At 39.3% G+C, this 24,935-nt stretch overlaps 3 protein-coding genes across 3 annotated transcripts in view; 1 reads left to right on the top strand and 2 right to left on the bottom strand.

Moving 5' to 3' along the window:
• Positions 1 to 18,797, top strand: part of WWC2 (WW and C2 domain containing 2) — a 102,930-nt gene extending 84,133 nt beyond the window's left edge. Inside the window, exons 15-23 of the mRNA XM_050896048.1 lie at positions 230 to 422; positions 2,085 to 2,249; positions 3,056 to 3,174; positions 4,193 to 4,385; positions 6,327 to 6,491; positions 9,020 to 9,112; positions 10,216 to 10,458; positions 16,057 to 16,184; positions 18,212 to 18,797. Coding sequence (XP_050752005.1) covers positions 230 to 422; positions 2,085 to 2,249; positions 3,056 to 3,174; positions 4,193 to 4,385; positions 6,327 to 6,491; positions 9,020 to 9,112; positions 10,216 to 10,458; positions 16,057 to 16,184; positions 18,212 to 18,278 — 1,366 coding nt within the window. The 3' untranslated portion in view covers positions 18,279 to 18,797. The remainder of the gene's footprint in view (positions 1 to 229; positions 423 to 2,084; positions 2,250 to 3,055; positions 3,175 to 4,192; positions 4,386 to 6,326; positions 6,492 to 9,019; positions 9,113 to 10,215; positions 10,459 to 16,056; positions 16,185 to 18,211) is intronic.
• Positions 18,798 to 21,793: 2,996 nt separating this feature from the next.
• On the bottom strand, positions 21,794 to 22,450 carry LOC127016155 (claudin-22-like). The gene is given in 1 exon segment (XM_050896494.1): positions 21,794 to 22,450. A coding segment is annotated over 1 exon segment (657 nt).
• A 1,233-nt stretch (positions 22,451 to 23,683) lies between these two features.
• On the bottom strand, positions 23,684 to 24,337 carry LOC127016144 (claudin-22-like). Its single transcript, XM_050896479.1, has one exon. The coding sequence runs from the start codon at positions 24,335 to 24,337 to the stop codon at positions 23,684 to 23,686; it is 654 nt and encodes a 217-aa protein (XP_050752436.1).
• Positions 24,338 to 24,935: the final 598 nt, after the last annotated feature.

Raw genomic sequence — 24,935 nt, 5'->3', positions numbered from 1 at the left:
TCTTGCTACTACCTTACCAGGCACAGAAATTCCTTTTTGGGAAATGTTTGTGCAAGGGGCAGGAGGAGTTTCTCACTCTCTTTCACCTCTTGTCCATTCCACCTCTGACTTGTTGCTGTTTCATTTTTCTTGCTATGCAGTCGTTTAGTCGATGGGGTCAACTTCTATCATGCGTCACCAGCAAGTGCTAGTTTAAATACCGGTAAAGATTTTGTTTTGTTTCCGGCAGGTATATTAGAGTAGCAGTACTTCCATCCTCAACTGATATCAGCTGTCTGTTCCGCACAAAAGTTCATCCTGCCATGGAAACCATTTTATTCAACGAGATATTCAGAGTAGCCATTTCCCAAGTAACACTGCTACAGAAGACGCTGAGAATAGATGTTTGTGCTGTCAGTAGAAGTCGTCGGGAAGAATGCTTGGTATGCAGTTTTATTCCTGGCTTTTTTTGGCATGCATTTGTTTATAGTGTCCCCTCTTATTTTGATGGTCAAGGCTGCTAAAATTCCACGGTACTTAGAGACAAACTCTGAAGCGTACCTTGGTTGTTGCTATAGTACTTAAAATACTACCTTTCTCTGAAATTCCTGATACAGAATCTAATCCTGGATGGAAGTTTTAGGAGGTGTTTTGATAATTCTAACACTGCATTACCATAACCCTTTAATTACAGATTGATACTCCATCTTTGCAGTTTTATACATAAAAAACCCCCCAAACATAAACTTCATTACAATATTACTCTAACACTAGATTTTAAAGTAAAAGCTGAATAAGAGCCACAGTATGTCCAAAAAAAAAAAAGCGAACCCTCATTATCACAACTTGTCACAAAGAACAAACTAAATTACAGTTTTGCATGTTGTTGTAGATTATATGATGTCCACATTTTTAGTCTTTATGATCCATAGAAGTAATAAAAAGGCATGACGTTCATAGACCAGCCTATTGGAAACTGGCACTTTTTAAATTTTGTTGTTAATTGTGGTCATCACCTAATTAGCGATGCTTCATTTACTTCCAAATTGCTTTTGCATGGTCTGGTACAACTCAGTTTAGTTTTTCACCATGAGTCTGACTTAGTAGCACAGCGAGATTTTTTTAGGTAGAACGTGCTGAAGAGATGCTGGAATCTGGTGGGGTTCATCAGCTGCGACTGCTGGGAACAGCCTCTCACTTACAAAAATGTAGAAGTTAACTTAATTCCTGGGGAATGTGTTGGCCTTTTTCAGTATGTAAGAGGTTTCCCCTCAGGTAAGGGAAGGGCAGCAGAACAAAAATGCAACAGAATGCAGGATACAAAGGTGAAGGAAAAAACCCAACAACAACAAAACAACCCCACCAAAGACATAAGGGTTAATCACAAGATCAAAAGAAAGAGTTGGGAGTACCACCCCCAGCAGAAAGCCCTGGGCAACATGACCCGAGTCTTGGCAAGAGCTATGTGTGCCGCCCAGTAGCTGCGAAGAGGATTTGCTTTGCCAAAGAACAGAGGATTTTAATCTCCAACGCACAGCCCAAACATGAGTACTTCATAAGTTTTCCCGGAGTGCCTACTCAGTGCATGTCAGTGCTTGTCCACATGAAAGGGTTTGTTAATCTCTTTTATTGTCTTTTCATCTGCTTCTTCACTGGTTAGAGCAAACAAGGTCATCCGTTATTGTTTGCCATATTGATGATTTTTGTGGTGGAACAACTGAAAAATTGACTGAAACTTGCTGCTCCATGGGTTGATGCTGCAGGTTTCATTGACACAGTTTTTCATTATTGAATGCTGTAGAAAACAGACGTGTGCATTACGGTGATATAGAGGGGTTTGTGTGTGTGCATGTGGGGAGAAGTTCCGCAGACTGAAATAAAAGATGGCAGAATGGACAATATGAAGGACCTTTCCATGTACTTCTGTTTGTTTATTTTAACTAGAAGTGGAGGGAAATAGAAAATTGTACAGTTAAAATGGGAATTAAGATTCATGTCAAATTTCTGCTGCCTGTTTTACATGATAAAGACTGTAGAATTTGTTTTCAGCTGTTTTGCAGGAAATAAATTTAAACAGTTTTCTTCCCCTTTCTTACTTTGTGCAGGCTGGGACTCAGATCAGTCTGGCAGATTTATCATTTTCTGATGAGACTTGTACTGTGTGGTACAACCTGTTGCCTTGCAAGCAAATTCTTGGCAAAAAAACCAAGGAACAAAATGAAGAATCCATGTTTCTGTTAAGCAACCAGTCATTGGACTCATTGGACTTGGTGAGCCATGTGTTGGCTATTACTTGTAATAGCAAGAAAAAAGCCATAGACTAATTGTGCTGTTGCACTGTGGTTATTTGAATATGTGAATTGTCTTCCCCTGAAGGTCCAAGGCCCCGTTGTCTTGCAGGCACTTTTGTCTATAGTGACTGTGTGTGCGAGTAGGTCCTATACGGGGTTTCAGACTTGTTAGCAAGTATGGATAGGGCTGATGCTTCTTAGTGGGATACAAAATTGCACTCCAATTTGAAACACTCCAGCTGTGTTTCATTTTAAGAAGAATGTTATTGAAGAGCTTCCTTAAGTTTACCATTGATTTTCATATGCACACGTTAAAAATTGCTATTTATTAATTATTTGGATTTGCATACTTAAAGCCATTGCACTGAAAATGCTGTTTATGCAAAACACATTCTTCTGGTTAAGTAAGCTTTTCTGCTTTAATACCTCCTTAAGAGAACTACGTTTAAAAAAAGTAACTTTTAAGAACACCCTTTTTTTACCTAGGGATATTACAAGTACAAGAGGGAAAGAGAGACGAGACACTAAAGGATGACAGGAGCGTATTCGATTGCATTATCGTTTTACAAACAATCTATTTTTGATTGAGATTTACTCTGTATAAATACAATCAGTTAATGTGCTACACACTGACAATTCAAATCCCTTATATTTGTGATCTGAGTCACGTTTTTGCTGGCATCAGGGAGCAGCAGGGTAATGCAGCTCTTGTAAGAGTTGTCATTTTTTTACCTATGTTATGTATCACTCAATTCTGGTTTCATCTTCTCTTTCCTTGTGAGCAGGATGCTGTGTCAGCTCTGCTGGAGAGGACATCTGCTGAGCTGGAAGCAGTAGAACAAGAGCTGGCTGAAGACGAGGAGGAGGAGGAGGAACAGGAGCAAAGGGGCTCTGAGGAAGACTGGTAAAGCCACTTTTTCTCCCTCACTGTTGATGCCTGAATGATTCTGCTGATTCCTCCTATTCTTAGACAAATGAAAGGGCTGTACTTTCGGAGGAGATCATAGCCTCATAGAATGGTTTGGGTTGGAAGGGACCTTTAAAGATTATCTAGTTCCAACCCCCCTGCCATGGGCAGGGACACCTTCCTCTAGACCAGGTTGTTCAAAGCCCCATCCAACCTGGCTTTGAACGCTTCCAGGGATGGGGCATCCACAGCTTCTCTGGGCAACCTGTTCCAGTGCCTCACCACCACTGGAATTGGGGTGAAGTCTCATTCTCTTGTGTGGTCAATGCATTCACCTTCTTTTAGGTTTACAGTGTCTTGGCTGCTCTGTTAACTCCTACTGCTGATGCTCTTCCATTCCATGTTCATCTTCCCATGAAACCGCTTGGGGAGTCTAAACCACTGGAGGTGTACTAGAATGTCTCGTATCAAATATTAGTTGCATTGACTGTAATAAGCAACTAATAGGATTTGAAAAGAGAGCTGCTGTCTGACAAAGTCACTGTGTGTGTGCTTCCATTGATGGTCTTGTTTTTAAAGAAGTTGTGAGCTTTCCCAAGAAACAGATTTCTTGCTAAATTGCTATGTTGAGTTCTGTTCCTGTGCAATTTCTTAGCTACAGTGTAGAAATAAATACAGGCTTTATTATGGGTGAAGGGGAGACTCGCTCATTTGTTTTATGAATTTATTGCAACCGAAGTCCTTCAACGTTATCAACATACAGCTATTGAATGTAGTGTAGTGTTGTCATAATGATCTTGAAGGTGAACTGTAATAGAGCTTGCTGGGTTTTACTGGAGCATATAATGAAGTGTGCCTTCGCATGAACTTAATGGAAGCATTTGGGTGATACTCTTGTTTTCCCTGTCAGGAAAATGCATACGTTATACGTGGGTGAAGGCCTAGGCCTTCTGATACCTTTCTCTGGTGGGCTTTTTCAGTTTGAGATAAGCCTGGGCTACTTCTGTTCATACAGGTTAGAAATGCTCACAGAAGCCTCTGATGAAATTGTGGATGAAGAGGAAGATGGCATTAAGCTGGCAGTAGAAGGCAACTGTACTGATGACATGAGGTTACTCGTTGATGCACCAGAAACAAATGAAGACAAGGACAGAGAGAACAGCGATGAGGCCCATGAAAGTCAGCAAGCTGCTGTAATACTAACACTGGTGAATGTCTTAAAATATGCATTCCTACAGTATCTTACTGTGTCGGAAGATCTCTTTCTGAGCAGTTAATGTAGAAGTCTGCTGCATCTGAGCATTTACAATTTGATGTGGCCTTTGCTGTAGCACTTGTCAGTATGTCCTTTTAACGAAATCAGTGTGGTCACTTCTGAACTATGAAGAGGACATTTAACAGACATGCTAGGCAGGACTTCTAAGTCAAAGACAATTAACTAAAATGTATCTTCACTTTTTTGTTGCATAGGGAGAATATTCAAAATAGAAGTGCAGTTCAGTAGCTTCAACTTCTACATACTTAAAATATTTCTGCGCGTCTGTTTCATTGTTTCCTTTGTTTTTTCTGATTCATCTGATAAACAGGGGGAAAGACAGAACAGGGGTCAAGATCTTTAAACCAGTGAGGGGATTTCCTTATTTCTTCCCTTTATTTTAGGATGTGAAATACAAAAACTGGCTTAGCAGAGAAGAGGAGGAAATGTGTATTAAACTGTGTACTGTTGAACTACCCACACACTGCACATAACAAATTCTAATACCATGTTCTTGTTAACTGTTCACTTTAAATTATATTCCACCTTTCTGAAAGCACTTTTAGTAAATTTTTAGTAAACGTATCCCTCATGTGGTAGCACATACCTAGAAATAAAATTTTTAGAACACCTTTCTGCATCTTAATGAAAACACTGTTGCATGCGTTAAACCCACAGGTTCTGTAAAATAGCAAAGGTAAAAAGGCAAAGAATGACATCTCGTTCCTTCAAGTTTGTGACAATACAAAAGTTCAACACCTTAGTGGACTTGCTGGAAACTGTAATTAGCTTCCAATTAATGTGGCAAGATGCCAAATGAGCTAAGGCCGTGGTATAAAAGGACTGACAGTCTGCTGGGTAGCAAGCAAATATAGATCAAAGCCCTAACTCGGCAAGGGGAGACATCAAGGACAACATCTGAAGGTTAGGCACGCACACAAGTGTTTTGCTAAGCCCGGGCTGGATGGACCTGGACAGTGAGTGAAAGACATAGCAGACCTCATTGTAAAGCCAGCCACAGTATAGATCGTCGTGTGCCAGATCCTCTCAGGGTTGCGGCTGTGCTATTTAGGGCATTTTATTTATCACCTGCACATTGAAAACCATGAACCTCATTAAATTACCCGAGCTGAAGAAAATGCCCCAGTGCACATCGGCAACATCAGATGTGCCAGCTGCTGCAGCGCTTGTTCTAGCCTGGCTGTCAAGATGATTGCTGCGTGTAAGTAAGCACAGGCTGTGCCACCTACAGGGATGCTGGCACCTGAGGCTCCCTGTGGCATGTGTGGGGCAACTGCAGTAGGCAGCAGGCTGTTCTGAGGGACAGCAGCTAGCAGTGTCTTCTCCCTGGGTTCACAAGGCTAGTGCAGCTCTGCAGGTTGCCATAAAGCAGCCCCGCTGCTGGCACGTGGGGGACGTACGACAGTATGTGTGGAAGAACCTGGGCAATGTAACTTTCCCAGCTGCCACTTTCAGTGTGCACAGGCACCATCGCTAGCATGGCAGAACCTTGCTGTTCTGCAAATGCGGAACAAAATAAATAAAATGTGCAATAATAGTAATAATATCTGCAAATGGCAAAGCAAAACACTTGTTGCACTGTGGTTGCATCAGACTGTCTGCAGGGCAGCAAAGGCCTTTCTGCAGAAGCTTTGGTTTTACTGGATACAAAGAGTACCTTCAAAGACTCTCCACACACTGTTAAGTGTTTTGGGAATTTTGTGTTTCTTTACTTAGCATAGCTTCTCTGTATGTACAAGATGCTTTTTGATGCTGGTCTTTTTCCATCCGCTGCAAGGTAACAAGAATGCTTGTAAAATCCAAAGGCACAAAAACTACATGGTGGCATGTGTGTGGATATAGTAGTTCTTATAAACTAAATTCCTTTTCATAGGTTGATAAAGAGACTAACACTGAGGAATCGGTTAACGAGAATGCAACAGTCCGACCCAAGGACAGAGCCAGCTGGAGCTCAAGACAGCATCCCTTTGTCAGGAACAGCATGATAGTGCGCTCACAAACCTTCTCTCCAGGCGAGCGGAACCAATACATCTGTAGGGTAAGAGGAAAAACACTTGGAATGAAGAGCTATTAACTAAAGAGTCATTTAACTTCTTGGGAATGATGCATTAATGACAGTGAGTCATGTACCAATTTTCCCTGCAAGAGGCAGAGCCTGTGCTTCCTCTAGGTTCTTTCTTTCCCTAACTGACCTGATGCATAGTAGAATTGACTTTCAGCAGTCACATACTCTTGCAAAACACCTTTACTAGGGCAAAAATACATCCTGTTGGAGAGAAGTAACACAGATGCCTGTGCTGGCTGTCTGCAAAAAGTGTGTTTCCCTGCACGTCAGCAACTAGAGCTCTCACACAGCAAAATAATTTCTTAAAACATAGAATAGAGTTCACTGTAAACTGCCATTGCATTACCATATTTTAATAATGTAACCATTTAAGGGTAACAGTGTGGAAAGAGCTCAGTCATCAATTTTAAATCTCACTTTGTATCTCAACTGGTTTTAAACCTGGGCAGCCCAAATCCTGCTGTAATTTCATCTTTGAAAGAGGTGTGAGCGCTGCCTAGGGGCTGAGTTTTAAACATGGCTTTGGAAACCAAGTTCTCCAGTCTCTCTAGATCTATGGTAGTATGGAAAAAAAAAAAGATTTAAATTGTCAGCCCTGTTGCTGCTAAACTAACTGTGAAAATCATGTGTCTAAAGATTTAAGCATGGATTACCAGCTCTATAGATTTTAATTACAGACACCCTAGAAAAGGCAGTTTATTTTGGTCTTTAGTTTCTACAGGTTACTCACACAAGTATGACTTTTTTTAAAAAAATACTTATGCTTTAATTCTTCTGCAGTTCAATTAGAGGTGGTTGCCTTAATCATTTGGGAACATTAAAGTTCCAGATAATCACTTCTCTGTGATTATCATTGGTGTAAAAAAAACCCCAAACTTACAGTCAGTATCTACATACTTAAATAACTATTCCGTGTACCCTCCAGAATGAAACACAGCAGATCGTTTTGTAACAATCGTTACATAATTTGGATAGATTATTCGCTGAATTCAGAACCTAGCCTTCATCTTAACTCCTATACACTGGAAATTAGGTGTGTTGGCAAAAAAATACAGCCTTAGCTTACTGCCTATGGAGGTCTTTGACAGGAAGTAACACTAGTTGCTCTTATAGTTTAGTTAGTATAAACTCCTGAGGTTTTTGCATCTGGAAAAGTATTGGGCTTTTGTAGCTTTGAACATTGCTACATACACTGCTGCCAGAAGCCAGAATCTAAAAAAACGTACCTTGAATAAACCATTCTCTTTCTCATTGTGTACAGTATTGCCTGGAAGCAAAGTACCCTAGGAAAAACCCATGTTTGCACAGATGAACCTTTTGCAGTTTCAGAAATACTTGTAGTCCGCCTTCGGGGCTCAAGAGTGGGCATGGTAGCTGCATCTGAGTCCACGGAGAGGGCTGAACAACGCGGGTCTCCCCAGTCCTAGCCCCGAGCTTGCACCACAAGCATATCCAGCCTTGCTTGCTTTGTGGTGCCATACTAGAGGAAAGCACCTGACGGATACGCTCTGCCAGCTGCTCTCTTTTCAGAAGAGATGGCCTAGCTTTAAGAAAGCACCTACTGTCATACGGTGTTATAGCAAACACAAAGATTTTTGAGGTCTAAAGGACAGAGACCAAGTCTGTTGGTGCCTTTGAAGATCTCCCTTGAAAAGTGCTTAAAGAACATCAGTGATGATAGCCACCTGTGCATATCCAGGGGTGAGCTCCCAGTAGCCGGCTCCATGTGAAAAGACAGATTTGTCTCTCGAGAGGTGTGTTCATATTGCAAGAGGTTGTATTTCTCACCCCCAACTCCCAGTCAGTCCTGTGTAAGCATGCTTTAGGGCTCTGGCTTTAGTTATTGAAATGTTAGCAGAATGATTCTTTTTGTCTGTCCTTTTCTGAAGAGGTGAAATAAATATCCTGCAGGTAGATGCTTCTGTTTTCTCTGAAGGTTACCACCACGCATGCTGATGCATCTAACAATCAGTCTGCGCTGATGTATGTGAAACTAATGCTATAATTAAGAAGAAACTACTGCCGAGCTGTGGTGCATATTTTTGAGAAGCAGGAAGTGCTTCTGAAGGAGGTGTAGGCACACCTATACTTGTTACTACCACTACTAATAATACAAAAATACTGTTTGTTGGACAGGTGCATGTCTACAGTAATTTACCTTCCCTGTAGTAAATTTGTTAAAAGCCTGCCCCAGGTAAATGAAATCCATAGTTTATAATCTGCAGCCAGACAGTGATTTGGCAGTCCTTAATAACCATAGTTACCTTCCTTGCATTCCTGAAGAGTCTACTTACTATTCATGCAGTAAGATCAATGGTTGTCTTGGTTTAGGAATAGAATTTTGGAGTAGACACTTATTCTAGTTGAAAAAATTTTTACTTTATGCTAAGAATGACCTCCATGTGTATCAACACTGAGGTTTTCTGACTGGTTATATCAATACAGATGTATTTGTATATGAAGGTGCTTTATATCTCTGTTTGTTATGTACATTTTGACAGTTAAATCGAAGTGACAGCGACAGCTCAACACTAGCCAAAAAGTCTCTCTTTGTGAGAAATGCCACAGAACGGCGGAGCCTAAGAGTTAAACGGGTATGTGCTACGTTACCTGGACATGGTTGAAAACAAAGTATGGGGAGAGAAGGAATAACAAATGACTTAATATGCTTTATTTCAAGTATTTCAGCAAAAGCAATGCAAGTACCACATGTAGTCCTGTAGTTTCAAGTTGAAATCTCAACACAGTGGGCTCAGTCCTACATCTTCCCCCACCAACAATGCATATGTTGTTCTAGTTGTGGCTGAAGCCAGCAGCAAGACACTGGTGCTCAGCATCGTGGCATTTGCTGTTGAACTTCAGCTTGTTACTGTCAAAGGGATCTGGGTTAAAGAACCCGAATGTTACGAAGTGACCCAAGGTGGCTTACGCTGCACAAAAGTCAACATCAGCAACATATAGCTTGAGCAAATTTTGGTGGAAATTTCAAGGATTCAGATGTTCTTTTAAAGGGGATTTACTCTTCTCCAAGAGTGTTTGAGTAGCAAAAGGATTGAAGGACAAGAGAGTAAGACTGTATTTCTCTTGCATGGAGTTCATTCTTGCATAAGTTGAGAGAGTTATATTTTAATCTTGATTGTAAGTAAAAAAACCACTTCTGCAAAAGGGTTGTTACCAGGTAGCAGGATTACATTTGGCATAAGAAAGAAATACTCAGTAGTCTGGGATGGCTTCTCCTGCCTTACTCATGCGAAAAGTCACTGTGAAAGAACAGTAAATAACGTGAAATACACTAAAGAAATGCATGTTTACAGAGTTGGTAACATTATGTGTTTGCTTAGGCCTTGAAAAAGCAAGCGTTTATAACAATAAATAATGTAGTTGAAATCTATGGGGAAGTCTGTGTAGTGTTGCTCTCCTGGCATTGTGTTGTCCTGGGGATCAGAACGGGTTTTTTGTTTTTAACCTGTAAATGTATCATTGTACACCTGGTTGGAGAAACTTTTGCATTTATTTTTAGCCGGTGACTGAAGAAAAATTCCAGAATAGATGAATTTTTGGACTTGGATCTCATCATAGCAGCTTTCTGCTAAAGGAAAAAAAAAAATATTTGAGCTTTTCTGACTGTATTATGTCAAACCCTACACTAGCCTCTCTAGATATTAATTTTTATTGTTCTGTCTCCCAAATGGTTCAGCCTGTTTGCCAACCAATCATGCGAAGAGCTATGCAGGAGTGCCCCATACGCACTTCCCTTGACTTGGAGCTGGACCTCCAGGCATCACGCACAAGACAGAATCGTCTGAATGATGAGCTTCAGGCCTTGCGGGATCTTAAACAAAAGCTTGAAGAAATGAAAGCTAGAGGAGAGACAGACCTTCCCCTGTGTGTGCTAGAGGATGAACGATTCCAGAAACTCTTGAAACAAGCTGAAAAACAGGTATGAGCAGCATACAGATATTGTGTGAGTGAATACACATATGCCCCTACCTTTTCTATAAATTCGTTAAAGAATTCAGTCTGTCGTGTCAAAGACTTTTACAGAAGCTCACATTTGACTAATTACACCTCTGAATTACATAGTGCAAACAGTATTTCTTTGTTAGTCAATACTGCAGTATTTCTTTAGTAGTCAATACTACAGCATTTAAACTTAGAATTTGAGGTAGTATTTTTCTAGTGCCCTCTAAATACTTTAGTAGTTCAGAGTAGAAACTCTATTATTTAGAGTAATAGTTGTGGTTGGTGTAGTAAAATAGCATTTACTTAAAAGTTAATTTAAAAATCTTATGTCCCAGCCATACTTCTACAGACATGCATATGCTTTTTGTCCTTCAGCACCAGCTGATTTGCAGTCTGCACAGAACTTGTAGCCAAAAGATTTTTTTTTTAACGGGTAGAGAGAGGCAATGACCATTACTTATAGTGGTAGGGGCATGTGGCAGTACTTCCACTGTGGCTTATTCCCTTATGCAGGACATACTTGTTCTAGTTTTGGCAGAGGAAAGCCAAATTCTATTCTCTAGTGACGGTCTCTAAAACAATACAAGTATATATGCACTGTCTCTAAACTGCCATAAGATAATGGGATGCCCTCATGTGGATAAAAGACAAGAAACAGGTTAGAGTGAGTGAGAGGCAACAGTGACAAGCTGGAACATGGAAAATTCCAACAAGATACATCAAAAAGTTGGATGTTGTGGGGTTTTTATTATGTTTTGGGGAGGTTGGTTGTTTTTTTAAATTGTGAGGGTGCTCATACACTGGAATAGGGGCCTGGAGAGGTGGTTAGGGGAGGAAAAAACCCAACCAAACGAAAAAAAAACCAACCCAGCCTCCACAGTTGGAGATATTTGGAACTTAAGTGGACAAGGCCCTGAGTACCCAGCTCTAGCTTCACCTACTCTGAGCAGGAAGTTGGAGTAGATGCCCTCTGGAGTCCCCTTCCCATCTATGTCAGTCAATGTATATCAGTTTTCAATGAGGGGAGGTTGCTAGTGACATCCAGGAGGAATTTGTACTCTTTAGCTATTTATGATTGATAGAGATTAGTGTTTTGATGACACCAAGTTATTCAGAGCAGTAAAAACGGAAAGCGGTTTTAACAAGGTGCAGGGGACCTCCTAATATGTAAGCAATAGTTGCCGGTTTTGTTGTTTTGGTTTTTTAAAAGCTAAATGTCAGTAAATAGCCTTGTGTAAAGGAGGGAAGGGATGATCCTAATATTTACATATACAAAGCTGAGCTCTGAATTAGATGTTAGGAATGAGATACTCCAGATTTAAGAAACAAAAACATCAGCAAAAACATCACAGCGATGAGCAGATGTCAAAAAGCAAGTAAGACAGGAAGTACTAAGAAAAGAAGTTGGAACAAAACAAATCATTGTTTTATGATATAAATACATGTTATGCACGTAACTTAAACATTGTTCAGTTCTGGTTCCCCTTCTCGAAGTGGATAATAAAGCTACAGAGGATCGACAAGGATGGTCAAATGAGGAAACAGCTTCCATGTTAGGAGTGGCTAAGTAGCTACAACTGAAGTCTATAAAATCGTGAATGAGGTGGAGGAGAGCAATTAATCGTTGTCTTTTATTATACAGGAAGTAGCGAATTGAAGAGGTGGCAGGTTAAATGCAAGCAAACATAGCACAACATTTAGAAACTGTAAGAACGTTTTCCACAGAACATTGAGTGCTGCAAGTTTGCATAGGTTAAAAAAGCAGTTTGATAAATTCACGGAAGAAAAATCCATCGGAGGTCATTAACCATAATGATATCACCTACTTCAAGAAGTCCTTGACTGTCTGATAGCTTAGGAAACAAAACTTTTTCCCAATATGTTCTCCCAGCTCTATGTTTATGACCTGTTCTGTCTTCTCTGTCTTCCTGTCTCTCTTTCCTCGGCATCTGCTGTTGGCTATAGCTAGTGGAGTTCTAAAATGGCTATAAAATACTAGCAGAGTTTAGGCTGAGCATTAACAAGTGTTCTGAAAAACCCTTGGGGAAAGTGGGATAAGACAGCACAATGTTTAAACATCACACAATGTAACTGTGTGGTTTTTCACCATGTGCCTTCATTGGATGAATTTGGTCTTTCTAAGTTTTAACCCATAAAAACAGTAGCTTATATAAAAGAAGCATAGCTAAATTTATTTAGAAGTTCATAGTTTATATCTAATGCTGGATGCAGGATAGAAATAATAATTTTTAATTGTTTATTTAATTTAAAATTACTCCCACTCTGAAGCTATTCCCACTAGAATAGAGTATGCCTTTGCAACATTTAATATTATAAATCCTTTGGATTTGTGCTTTCTTATTTCAGCTGGCTCTTTCAAGGCAGCAGATAGGTTTGTCATATTTTATATCTCTGGTGTCAGTGATCAACACCATGACACACATTGCAATGAGGAATAAGGGTAATAATATATGATCCTAAAATATATGCAGGCTACAGCACAGCATTTAAGTCCTTCTTTCCAAGCTAAAAGTCAGAAGAATGATCACAGCCACTCCACCTCTTTGAAGAGCACTTACAAAGTTTCTAGAAATATTTCTACCCTTAAAATCATTGCAGCCTTCCCCTGTGGAGCAAAACAACCCTGAGAATGCTGTACTCTGCTGTCAGTGTTTCCTCTTGGGTTAGCAAAACACAGCAGCCTAGAGAACATTGTCATAGATTATTTTTTAGATCCTGCAGGCATTATAATGGCACAGACTAATGCAGCAGCTGGAAGTGCCAGAGAAATTGAGAGAGTCTCAAGTGAAAAATGAAACCACAGATGTGGGGGATGTTGAAAATCAGTGGCTACTTACTAGCACACAGTTACTCTGCTTGAAGCCAAATACACAAGACTCCATACCTTCCCTCCCCTTCCTACCACACCTTCCTAAGTACAGCAAGTACATAAAGCCCACTAATACTTGCAGATCAGAAAAAAGTGGGTAATTCTGTGCACCAGAAGCATTTTCTCTTGTTTAGATGGCGTTTTTGTGAGAAATCACGCAGTATTTCAAAGTTTGAGTCTTAAATCCTCATACAAGTAAGTTTTCAGACACCTAGTGTCCTCTGAAATAGTTCCTGTTTGTGTATGTCCAAAAGAGTCCTGTGAATATCTGTAAAGATCTTCTTTATTTCTTTTCAGTACATCTTCTATGTAGAGGTAATCTGTAATTATGTCATTAATACCACAAATATGTCCTCGTTCCAGTGTTTTGGTGTTTAGTACAGTTAACAGTTTTTCTTTAGATTCACTTTCTTTCTTCTATACAAAAACCACTGAAGAACAAGACAGGAATTAGTGTTTCAGCTTTAATTTTGATAGTGTTTCTTCTCTGTTATCTCACACTTAAGCTAAGTGCAGATACAGAGATTCCTATCTGGCACTTATTTTTGGGAGATAAGTGCCAGATTTTTGGCACTTATTGAATGTATGGCCAATGTATTAGTGTGCTTTTCTGTATTTTGTATAGATGGAGGATTCACTATCTTTATAAATCACTCAAGAAACATGATGTAAATATAAACCTGGTCATGTACATACCTTCTCACATGCATACTCTTAGAGACATTGGGCTGAAATCAAAGTTTCTCTGAGAGCATCCTGAAAAAATAAAAGGATTAAAAAAAATGAAAAAGGAGTACATGGTAATAGAGAGTATGAAAACAAAGAAGTCATCTATGCTGTTAAACTGAAATGCGGTAGTCACAAGAATTTCGTGTATAGTTAGGGAAAAGATAAAATTAGAAAATTGTGAAATATTGTATGTTTAGTGCTTTGATGATAAATATTAACTAGGGGAGCTGATAAAACATATGGCCAGTGACATATGTAGAACTAATTAAGACACTACCAGTTGTAGATTGCAAATTTATGTTGACTAATAAGGAAAACAATATTTATAGGTTAATTTCATTTTAAAATCGCAGCTATTTTGGAGTTGGGGACTGAAGAAGTTAACAGCAGTACAAGCTGACTGGATTTTGAGTGAGTTTTTGAAAGGGTGATGTTCTTTCATGGAAAACACTTTCATATAAAACACTGGAGTGCATTTCAACAGACAGAGGGTACCACTATCCTGGTGTGAACAGATTTCTGTAAATACCCAGTATGAAACTGATAGTATGGACTAACTTTTTTGAATTAGTTGGTTTTGTTGTTTGGGAGCCTACTGGGTTGAATTCAGAACTGGAGATGTGAACTCCTAAGTTACAAACCACCTTTGAAGATCGCTGTTTCTGGCTTGGGTGTGTGTTTTAATTTGAGGTAACAGAACAGCATTTTCAAGTCTGAGTGCCTAAAGTTAAGCATCAAAAATTAACCTCTAAAGAACTTTAAAAATTGTTGAAGAACGTGAACTGCTTCTATTAAATTTTGATGGCTGACAAAATTCAAAATACAGTAAATAACATTTTTCTGGCAGTCCCTGCAGTCTAGAAATGAAGCTAAGTGCACACACAAGGTGGCATTGCCCATGCCACGCACCCCACACGTGATGGGGGTGATAAAGCATGTGTTATGGGACTCATCTGCATATGAAAGGTGGCCATTTGTCTAAGAAATCCAGGTGACTGCCCACCTAAAAAGAGCTGCTGTTCAAATTATTGGGCATTCAGAAACGCTTTATAAAGTTTTTTTTAAAAAACGAAACACAACTCTTAATAGCAGTCTGTCACCGAAATGGTGGATGGTACAGCTGCGATTGTCCTGTTGATGCAGCAGTGCTTGGTAAAGACATATGTAATGGAGCCAGCAATACTGAGGTACAGAAATACTGTAACTTACTGGTGGGTATGTAGCTGCTCAACAATGTTCATGTCAAGAAAGATCCTTGATCTCTTGTTACCACTGGTGTTCTGTTCACTTGCCTTGGCTTTTACACCTCTACAGTGCAAATGAAGGAAGTGAGTCTCACATGCAAAACAGGTGTTGTGTCATGAATAAAAGCACAAAAGTTCATGAATATTAACTTTGCTAACAAGGTCAACAAAACTTGAAAGTGTATTTTGAGAGCATGCCTTCTCTATTTCTTTCGTCTGTCATTTTAGAGTAGGTATAGGCAACCTTCCTGAGAGCTTTCATTAAGAAATAAAAGTATTTTACATGGGAAGAGAATCACTGTCTCCCAGTTCTAAAAAGATATTTGGATAGACAACATCTGTTTATACAAATTTAGGTATTGTCTAACTGGAGCCCTAAGAAATACCTCTTCAACACTTGTAACACCTACTAGCCACCTGTGATGGCATGGGATTTGCTCTATTTATTTTTTTTAGGAAAAGCTCTGTCATCTTATTTTGTGCCCATGGCTTAGGCTTATGATGTCCGTCTTTTGTCTTGCTGACCCTTTGTATAGAGATTTTCACAGAATCATAGAATCATTTAGGTTGGAAAAGACCTTTAAGATCATCAAGTCCAACCGTAAACCTAACACTGCCAAGTGTTTTGCTTGACACAGAAGAACTTGTCATTTCTTTTGAAATGAGTGGTAGTTCATTATTAGCAAAATATAGTTATTTTCCCTGTTTACAGGCTGAGCAGTCAAAAGAAGAACGGAAACAAGGTTTAAGTGCTGAGAAATTGATGAGGAAAGCTTCTAAGGATGTATGCCGGTTACGGGAGCAGAGCCAGAAAGTGCCACTGCAGGTGCAGTCATTCAGGTATGGCCTGTTCTGCTTTTCATGCTCTTTTTAATGTAGTGAAGTAACATGAATTATTTCTAAATACAATCACACATGCCCTGTAATATTACTCAAAAATCTACACGCCTTTGAATTGCAAGAAACATCATACATTTCTAACATAGCTCGAAGTTGGAGTTTCAGAGGACCGGGCCTCGGTCACTTGCTCATGTGGCAGAGGTGGCAGTATGTCAGCTGAGCTGCGGTGGTGAGGAAGCAGAGTGAAAAGTTTCAGACCTCTGTTTGGCATCCGCTGTGGGCAAGCACGTGTGTGACCATCGCCATGGCTCACCTCACCCACAGTAGGTTGACAGTGGGCTTTAAGTAATGGGATCTTCTCCGGTGATGGCAGATGCCTGAAGCAAATCGCCCCTCAAGGAGAAGGAGACCAGTATATGTCTCATCAGGAAACTGATTAACCACTACTTCTGCCTTGCTCGAGACTTACTAATCAAGAAAGATCTTGAATCCCTCCTCCTTTTTGTTTCCCTCCTCCTTTTGGTTGTGGGAACAGCAACCGATTACATGAAGCAATTAATCAAGTGTTCTTGCTTAGCATAAGCCAGAAGGAACACTTTCTGTCTCAAACCTTAATTCTAACTGGTCTAAATTCCTAAAAGGCTGGACAGTAAGTGGCAGGCTAGCAGCCCGAAGGCCACACTTCCATATAAAAATAAATACAAAACTGTTGACTGAAAAATGCAATGCTTACTGTTCCACATAGAACCAGTACTGCAAGCTAATTTAATCTGTTTTGTCACTAACACACATTTTTAAAGTTTGATTTCTGGATTCCTGTATAGGAAATTTAAGTCAGCCACTAGTAAGTGTGAGATTTTTTTCCTTTTTTAACCCAGTCTATTGTGAGCAGTTTGAGAAATCCATAAGCAAATAGGGGCCTGTGAGGCACATATTGCAGACCTCAACTGGAAGTGATACAGAATCAAAGCAAGAAAGGAAAGGGGTTCCTCAGCGAAGAAGTGTTACAGCTGAGCTGTTTATCTTCAGTATGAAATTCAGAGCATCTGCAAACAGTTTTGACTTTATGTGCAAGTCTTGAGAAGGAGTTTTAGTCAGTGCTGGTCATTTAACAGTCATCACAAACAGACTGCTGCCCAAATTTACAGGAACATGTAATAGCACTCAAGACATTCCCCTGCAAGAAGGGTATTGTAAGACTCCATTCTCCTTTATCTTCTAATCACCACACAACTAACCGAGGAATGCAGTTTACGTAGTTGATTTTGCTCTGAGCTACTGTTTTTGATGGAACTCAAGCTTTGCCAGTGGAAAACACGGTTTAGTCTACTGGACAAATAGTTACCTCCTCAGGCTGAATTGCACGCACCCTGCTAGTTGGACTTGTTATGGTGCCGTGGCCTCACAGACTAATCACACAGAGGGATTTTTTTAAGCTTTCAGGAAGAATGACTCTTCTGAGCTTTAATTTTTAAACCCCCAATACTTACCTGCTTTCTAGGCTGCTGGCAGACAAGCTTGTGTAAACTTGTTATGCTTTTGTAATCTCTCAGTTCATAGGAGACAGAAATGGTTACAGCACAGGGGAAGCAACTAGAGAATGGGTTCGCAATTCTGCTTCTCTGAGTCTTGCCCAGACCCAATTATTTTTTTTTTTTTCCCCCCTTTTCCCAAGTCAGGATAAAATGTTTTATTTTGCCTTTTTGTCCCCCCACTGAAACATCATCATAGGAAATTCAGTGACTAGATCAATATTTCAGTCTCATCATTGCAGTTATTAATGAAATATTGATTTTTTTTTTTCTTTTTCAAAATTGGAGCTGCTTTTTACATAAATCTGCCTAAGAAGGGAATTATGTCAGAATGCCACACTTGCAAATAAATTCACTGTGTATTTTCCTCACTGTATATTTTCCAAACCTGTATTTTAAAGATCTGTGCTGTAACATTAGCAACTCTACAGCAGATGACATTGGAGTCATGCCATAAATAGCAAAATAATAACTTGTTTTCTTTTCTAATTTCAGGGAGAAGATAGCATACTTCACAAGAGCAAAGATCAGTATACCAGCCCTTCCAGCTGATGATGTATAATTATGCATTTTCATTGAAGTGTTTTTCCACTTGTTCATCTCTTTTCAGATGAACTTTGTAGTTCCAGTGACCTGCTTTTAAAGATCTTCTATTTTACATTCACTATTGATAATGTTTATTTGTAAAATATAGTGAATTGAATTGTTGTATGCTTAAAAAATGGCAAAAAACCCCAACAACCGGAAAACCAAAGTAGATTAATTTTGGTATACTGATGCTGATTTTGTACAGTTTGTATGTATTGCATGTGTGTTTCTATTTTGTAAAGATGGAACAAAGGAACAAAGGCAGTACTAAGCATGTATCCTGTTGAACTGCACTGTGTTGAGAAATATTATGTTCAACAGAAGATTGTTTATCTTTTCACTATTTTCATGTGAGCAGACTGTGAAGATGGCTGTTTTGCCATGCAATATTTTTGTACAAGAGTGTGACTTTTATAGTTTAAAGTTAACCACAAGTGTAAGCTCCTTTCCAAAACATCAAGGCTGCCTCACAACAGCTGCTAATTAGATTCATCACCCACATTGGAATTTTGTTTCTGAAAACAAATTTCTTCTGTTTTTGTTTTTTAATACTTTGTAGGAAGAGACAGAGTTCAGAGTTTAGTTTTGTGAATGTACAGTACTTTAACCTGCACTAAAAGGTTTCTTGCATCTGTGGGAGAGTGAGAAAAGCAAGGCAGACAAGTAACCCTAAAAACTAATTATGAGACTACCAAAAGGGGCAGCTGCTTTCTGAACTGGAAGCTGAATCAATTTCAGAATACCAGCATTGAAATCGGAATAGTTATATCCACTGTCCACTTAAAAATGAGAGTTTCTCTATGTTAATCTTTTGTCCCAGAGCCTGACTTATTGCCCACTAGGAATATGTAAAAGTGTTTGCTAGGTTTACAAATATGAAGATGTTTCATCGAAGTATTTGTACCAGGAGAAAAATCCATCACATCCTAATGTGAAGTCATATCAGATGTCAGAAGTCTTGTTGGTAAGGTAAACCCTTTCTGAAAAAGAAAAGCTCCTGACTGGGAGTCTTCACGTATTTCGGTACAATAAATACATTTTTAAAAATACACAATTGACCCTGTATGCAGTTGAGGGTGCACAGGTTCAATAACTAGATGTGAACGGCATGTTTCAAATTTGTCTTACATGAAGCAGCCTGCTAGGAAGAAGCATCAACTTGGATGCATTCTGTTAGAAGTCCAGAAGATTACAGGTAGGTGTTTAAGCAGCCCTGTCTTGGTAAAGCAGTTGGGGTCTTATCTTCTGTGGGTACTGTGTAAGTAGGTGGACATTGCAGAGAACAGAATTATTTCATTTTCTACTTAATATGTTGCACTCAAATGTATTTAATTCACTGGCTAAAGTTTTCTTCCCCAAGCAACAAGCCACATATGCATGGACTTCATCTTTCAAAAAGGCTATAATTACTTGGTGAGAAAATGGAAGCAAATATAACCACAATATGGTAGCAGCTGTCTTAAATTGAAAGTGACAGTTCTGTGATGAGAGGTCTGTGTAACACCCAAGGGTTTTCTTATGCACAAATACATCAGTGCACTTAAATGTATAGCGAAACAGGCTATTTTGGGCAAGATGACTGATTGAACATCCTTTATGAATGCCCCTTTTTTTTTTCTTCTTGGGTTTGAGATAACATTCATGTTTGAAAGGTCAATTTTTAAAAAACAAATCTGGAATTATTTAATTTAGAGGTGAAATGAAGGTTGACAGTTTCAACTTCTCAATTTGATTATATAAGTTGTTTGTAGAATGATGTTTAGAGGTGTACTTTATGATTTTTCTTTTATTTATTTACAGTCTTATTTATGTTCTGTTTAATATAGTTCAGTTCTGGCCATAAAAATATTTGACATTAAGGATGCTATTGTGAAAAATATTTAGAGCTGTCTAAATTCTTGCCGGATTAGCTGTTTCTCCTCACATGTTGAATAATTTTCAAAAAAATATTATCATCTGATTTGTAAGCATGAGGTGAGGTCAAAATTTAAGTATTGCTGGCTTTAGCTTGCAAAACTCATTTGGAAATGAGAGACTTAAGCATATTCATGCTCCTCATTTTCCAAATTGGTAAAGTTGAACATATTTATAGGCAGCTTTTAACAATTTGTGTTTGGAGTTTTGGGGGTTTTTTACTAATTCAGATTATTCACACTTGAAACGCTGACTAGAATAAGCTAAAATAATACATACAAATAAACCCCCATCAGTTTAAAATTATAAATACTACTCTTGAAGTGGAATTTACTCTGCACAGCAGGGTATAACGAATGTAACTAGTTATATTTCCAGGTACCAATGTCACTGCAGTTGCATATATCAAAATCTAAATATTACTGGTACAAGAATATTTAGCCAAATGAGCAAAGTTTAGCAGAAATTGTAATAGAACACAAATCAAATAATTTTAAGGTTTTTTTTTTTACTATTGCTATGTTTATACTGTATTAAATATCAAATGCTCAGGACTGAACTAAATATTTAATCAGGTTATATTCTGAATGTGTTTCTGTTCTAATTTTGTCTGTAAGAGTATGCAAGTACATCACATAGATTAACTTGTCTCTGCACTTTCCACGTGTTTCAGTGATTGGAAAATACATTTTTTAACAAAGCTCTTTTCCAGACCAGTGTTTTATTTAATTCTTTTATTGCTGTTCTATGTCTTTATGTGCTCTTTGCAGAAACAGATGGCTGCTACCGCTTTGTCAATGTAAAATCATTGCAATTTATAGAAAGTTCACATCAATCACTGACAAGTCTTAGGCTGTGTTATACAGAAACTGATTCATATACTTCAAGTTAGTTCTTAACATTCATTAAGTAAAAACTGCAATAGCAGTGAACACAGTCAACTCTCCACTGGACAACATCTCATTTTTGTTCAGAAATACTGGCTTTCCTTAGAAAGAGAGATTGTGCAGGGACACATTCAGTCATTCTCTCTCTCGCAGACGTGCACGATGGAGAATCTTGTATTACATGCCATTATGTCTGAGAACATTTAGTTTACCATAAACGATACAGGTCCAGGGAACTTCATTCAGGTTGTACTGCATTAGGTTTGTTGTAGTGCATGTTGAACTGGCACTACAAACTGTTTCAGGACTTAAACGAATATTTTTGTAAAAAAGACATTGTTTAAAGCAGCCCCTGTAGGAGTGCTGCCATTTAAAATATGGTCAGGTCTCCGTGCATGCCTAGAGGTTAAACATTTTATACTCCCTTAACCTAAAAAAAACCCAAACCAAAACCTACAACAACAAAATCTGCAATTGATCAGATTTTGGAGGAATACAGTGGTGACTTAGATCTCCATAGCTCATCAATTAATGTAATTAAAATTGAAGGCAAGGTAGTGATTAAAGGAACTACTTAGTAAGAAACATTCCCTCCCCCCGATCTTGTAAACAGTAACCTGTCTGTTCAGCAGACCTTTCTTACTGTAATGCAAGAGTAAGAAATCCGAAAACCTCGTATCTACCCTTTTTAAAGTCTTCTATTTCCAATTTCCAGATGTTGATGGGTGTCTTGCATATCTGCCTTTGTGTGCTGCTCTGGTGATTGATGGTCAGATGATAAGCAGATCGTGGAGAGGAGTAGAGATCCCCCTAGAATTGTAAAAAATCCACCAAACCAACCACTGAACAGTGCATCCCCTATTTCCCATCTGGGCACAATCTCTGGGATGTCTTCATCCCAAAATTCCTGGATTATAGCATGGGCAACCCAAGAAACAGGGACTCAGGCCAGAACTCCAGACATCCACAGGAGTATTCCTCCAACTAGTAGCAGCTGTTTCTTTAGGTTCCGGTCTGTATCCTTCATCTTTAGGCAGTCCAAACCAAGAGCAGAGATCACAAGGCTCAGAAGTCCTAGTCCATTTGATGTAGATACTAAAATCCTGGAAATCTTGAATTCTAGAGGCAAAGCTAGGAAAGAATCAAAATCTTTACACTGTGTTCCTCCTACGTCCTGCACTATACAGGTTTGCCAGAGTCCCATGGTCCGAAGCTCCAGGACATTTAAGTCTAAGTTGAGATTTTTCCAGTCTGGTAAATAGTTACCGGTACCAGTTAAAATCCATCCTAGTACAGACAGCAGAAATCCAGCTAACTGTAGCCTGTGTCTGTGGACCAAGTTCATTTTTAACAGTCACAGAAGCTCTAAACCGCTCACTTTTGCAGACACTGTTCTGCTCAATTCTTTGTCATACTGAACATAAACAAAAGTTAAAACAATGCTTTATAAAGCATGAAGTACTCCTCCCCCTCCTGCTTTGTGTTGCCTGGGTCCATGTGCAGTGTTCGGGGGATAGGGAGGTAGTGTGGTAAACCAGTAGCTGAAGGGTGTGGCCGCAGCTGGGCTCACCTTTTATTAGTTTTGGTTTTGTTTTTTTAAGAAAAGCATGTATTTTGCTTTCCATCAATCTGCTAAAGCATTATAACAGTTCTGCGAGTTTTGGCATCTCACAGTTTGTTTTTAAATTAAGTTTTAATACCATGTTGATACATCTCTACTTGGAGCAAATGCAGCTGTCTGCTTTGTGGCCAGTTAAATATAAGTTGTTGAAAGTCAAAGGTTACACGTTCAGAGCAACGTGTTGTTGAGCTTAAGGAGCCTTTGATAGGATGCATAATGCCTCAATACCTGTATCGGAAGAAGATAGTGTAAGTATTTTTTAAAGCAGCGTTTCTCAGCCTATTTTTGGTGCATAAAGTATGCAGGTGCCAGAAACACTTAGAATAACTTGTATGGGCAGCTTAATGTGCTAGACTGGGAAAACACAACTCTCTGGGTGTGAAGCACCCACCCCGTAACACCCCATGCACAAAAAGACATCTGCAAAGCTTGCTAGAATTTCAGAAACCTACAGTTTTCTTAGCACAACAATTTCCAAGTACACCGAAAAACAATTTGGTGCAATGCATGTATTTAGACTGTTTAGGACGTGAAAACTCTCAAGTTTGTACGTCACGGCGTTAGGCAAGTGGAAAATTGCAACAGGGAGTCAAGCTTTGAGGCTCATTTAATCGGTTGCATATGAAAAGGAAGCATATTTTGGTTAAAAGCCAAGCTGTAAGGGAACATGCATATTCATTTTCAGGATTTTACAGTGCACTTGAGAAAGCAAAAGCATCTTTTCTGCGCAGTCTATGAAAACTTCAGCATTCTGCTGTGAAACAAAGTTTTAAACAGTTCTGCAGGTGAGAAAACACGCCACCTTCCAATACCAGTTATGGAGAAAACAGACATAAGTTTAGGAAATCAGCTAGGTAACAAAGAGTCCTTTGAATTACTACTGGAACAAGCTTCTGGCTTGCACTAGGGTTTGAAAAAGATAGGGCAGTCTTGCTGTACTACTAAAACCCTTCCATTTTAAGGCCTAGTTTCAGTTTCCAAGTGTTGACACTGATCTTGCTGTTCTGCTGCTGCATAACGGACCGAAGATGGATGGACTTCAGTTGAACAGATTGTGCAATTAAGTAGGGATCCTCCTAATATAAGACAAAATCCAGCAAGCCAGCCAACAAATAACGCTTCCCCAAAATCCCACCTGGGAACAATATCTGGTATATTCTCATCCCAAAACTCCTGGACTGTGGAATGGGCAACCCAAGAAACTGGGACAACAGCTGTAATCCCCGATATCCAGAAGAGCATTCCTCCAAACAGCAACAGCCGTTTCTTTTGTTCCTGTTGTCTTTCACCAATTTTCAAACAGTCCAACCCAAATCCCGAGAGCAAGAGGCCCAAAAGCCCTGATCCATTGGAAAAAAACATCAAAATCCTAGAAATCCTGAGCTCTGGAGGCAAGGCCAGGAAAGAATCGAAGTCCTTGCACTGCATTCCCCCTTCTTCCTGGACAACACAAGCTTGCCAGAGTCCCATGGTCCAGATCTCCAGTTCATTCAGTTCCAGGTTAAGATTCTTCCACTGGGGTAAATAGGTGGTGAGACAGGACAGGACCCACCCCAACAGAGAGAACAGTATGCCGCTTAACTGCACCATCGGTCGGTAGAGCAAGGCCATTGTAAGAGCAGAGTCCTAAAAGCTTGAGGAGGAAGGTCTCCCCAGCAGTTGTGTACTGCTACCGTGAGTGATGGTGGAAGCTATGATGATTTTAGTTCTCTGCTGCCCCAAATATAAGCCCTTGCTATTAACCCTTTGTAGGCTCTGAAACACTTTTTTGTTCTTCACGAATATAAAGTTTCACATAAAGGACGAAGGACTTCACTAAACCACGAGTTAGGCTTTCCGATAAGGATTTGATCTGTTACCTTCCAATTTGCTTGGTAAAGTTATATCCCAATGCCTGATGATTACAAGCCTGAGGATGAACAAAGAGGGCTCTATGACCCCTCACCCTAAAACACAACAGAAATCTTTGTGCTTCAATACGGATTAATTAGATTTTAAGTGGCGATAAAAAGTCAGCTCTGTGTGCAACAGGACTTCATTGTAATAGCTAAATTTGAGATTTCAGGGATGTAAATCGAGGCCTTGTAAAGAAAGGTAGACTGTTTGCCTATAATCTTTATTCTTAGACTTCCTCAACATACATAATGGCTTATCTTCCACTGCCCTGTTTTATGTCCCCAGCACTGTAAAAGACGCTTTGTAAAAGATC

Source organism: Gymnogyps californianus, chromosome 4, assembly GCF_018139145.2.
Source record: "Gymnogyps californianus isolate 813 chromosome 4, ASM1813914v2, whole genome shotgun sequence".
Lineage (NCBI taxonomy): Eukaryota > Metazoa > Chordata > Aves > Accipitriformes > Cathartidae > Gymnogyps > Gymnogyps californianus.
Note: the sequence above shows the minus strand (reverse complement) of the source record. Positions and strands in the feature narration are given on the sequence as shown.

Excerpts from the sequence above, each read along its gene's own strand:
- LOC127016144 (XM_050896479.1), bottom strand. The coding sequence starts at position 24,337 with ATGGCCTTGCTCTACCGACCGATGGTGCAGTTAAGCGGCATACTGTTC.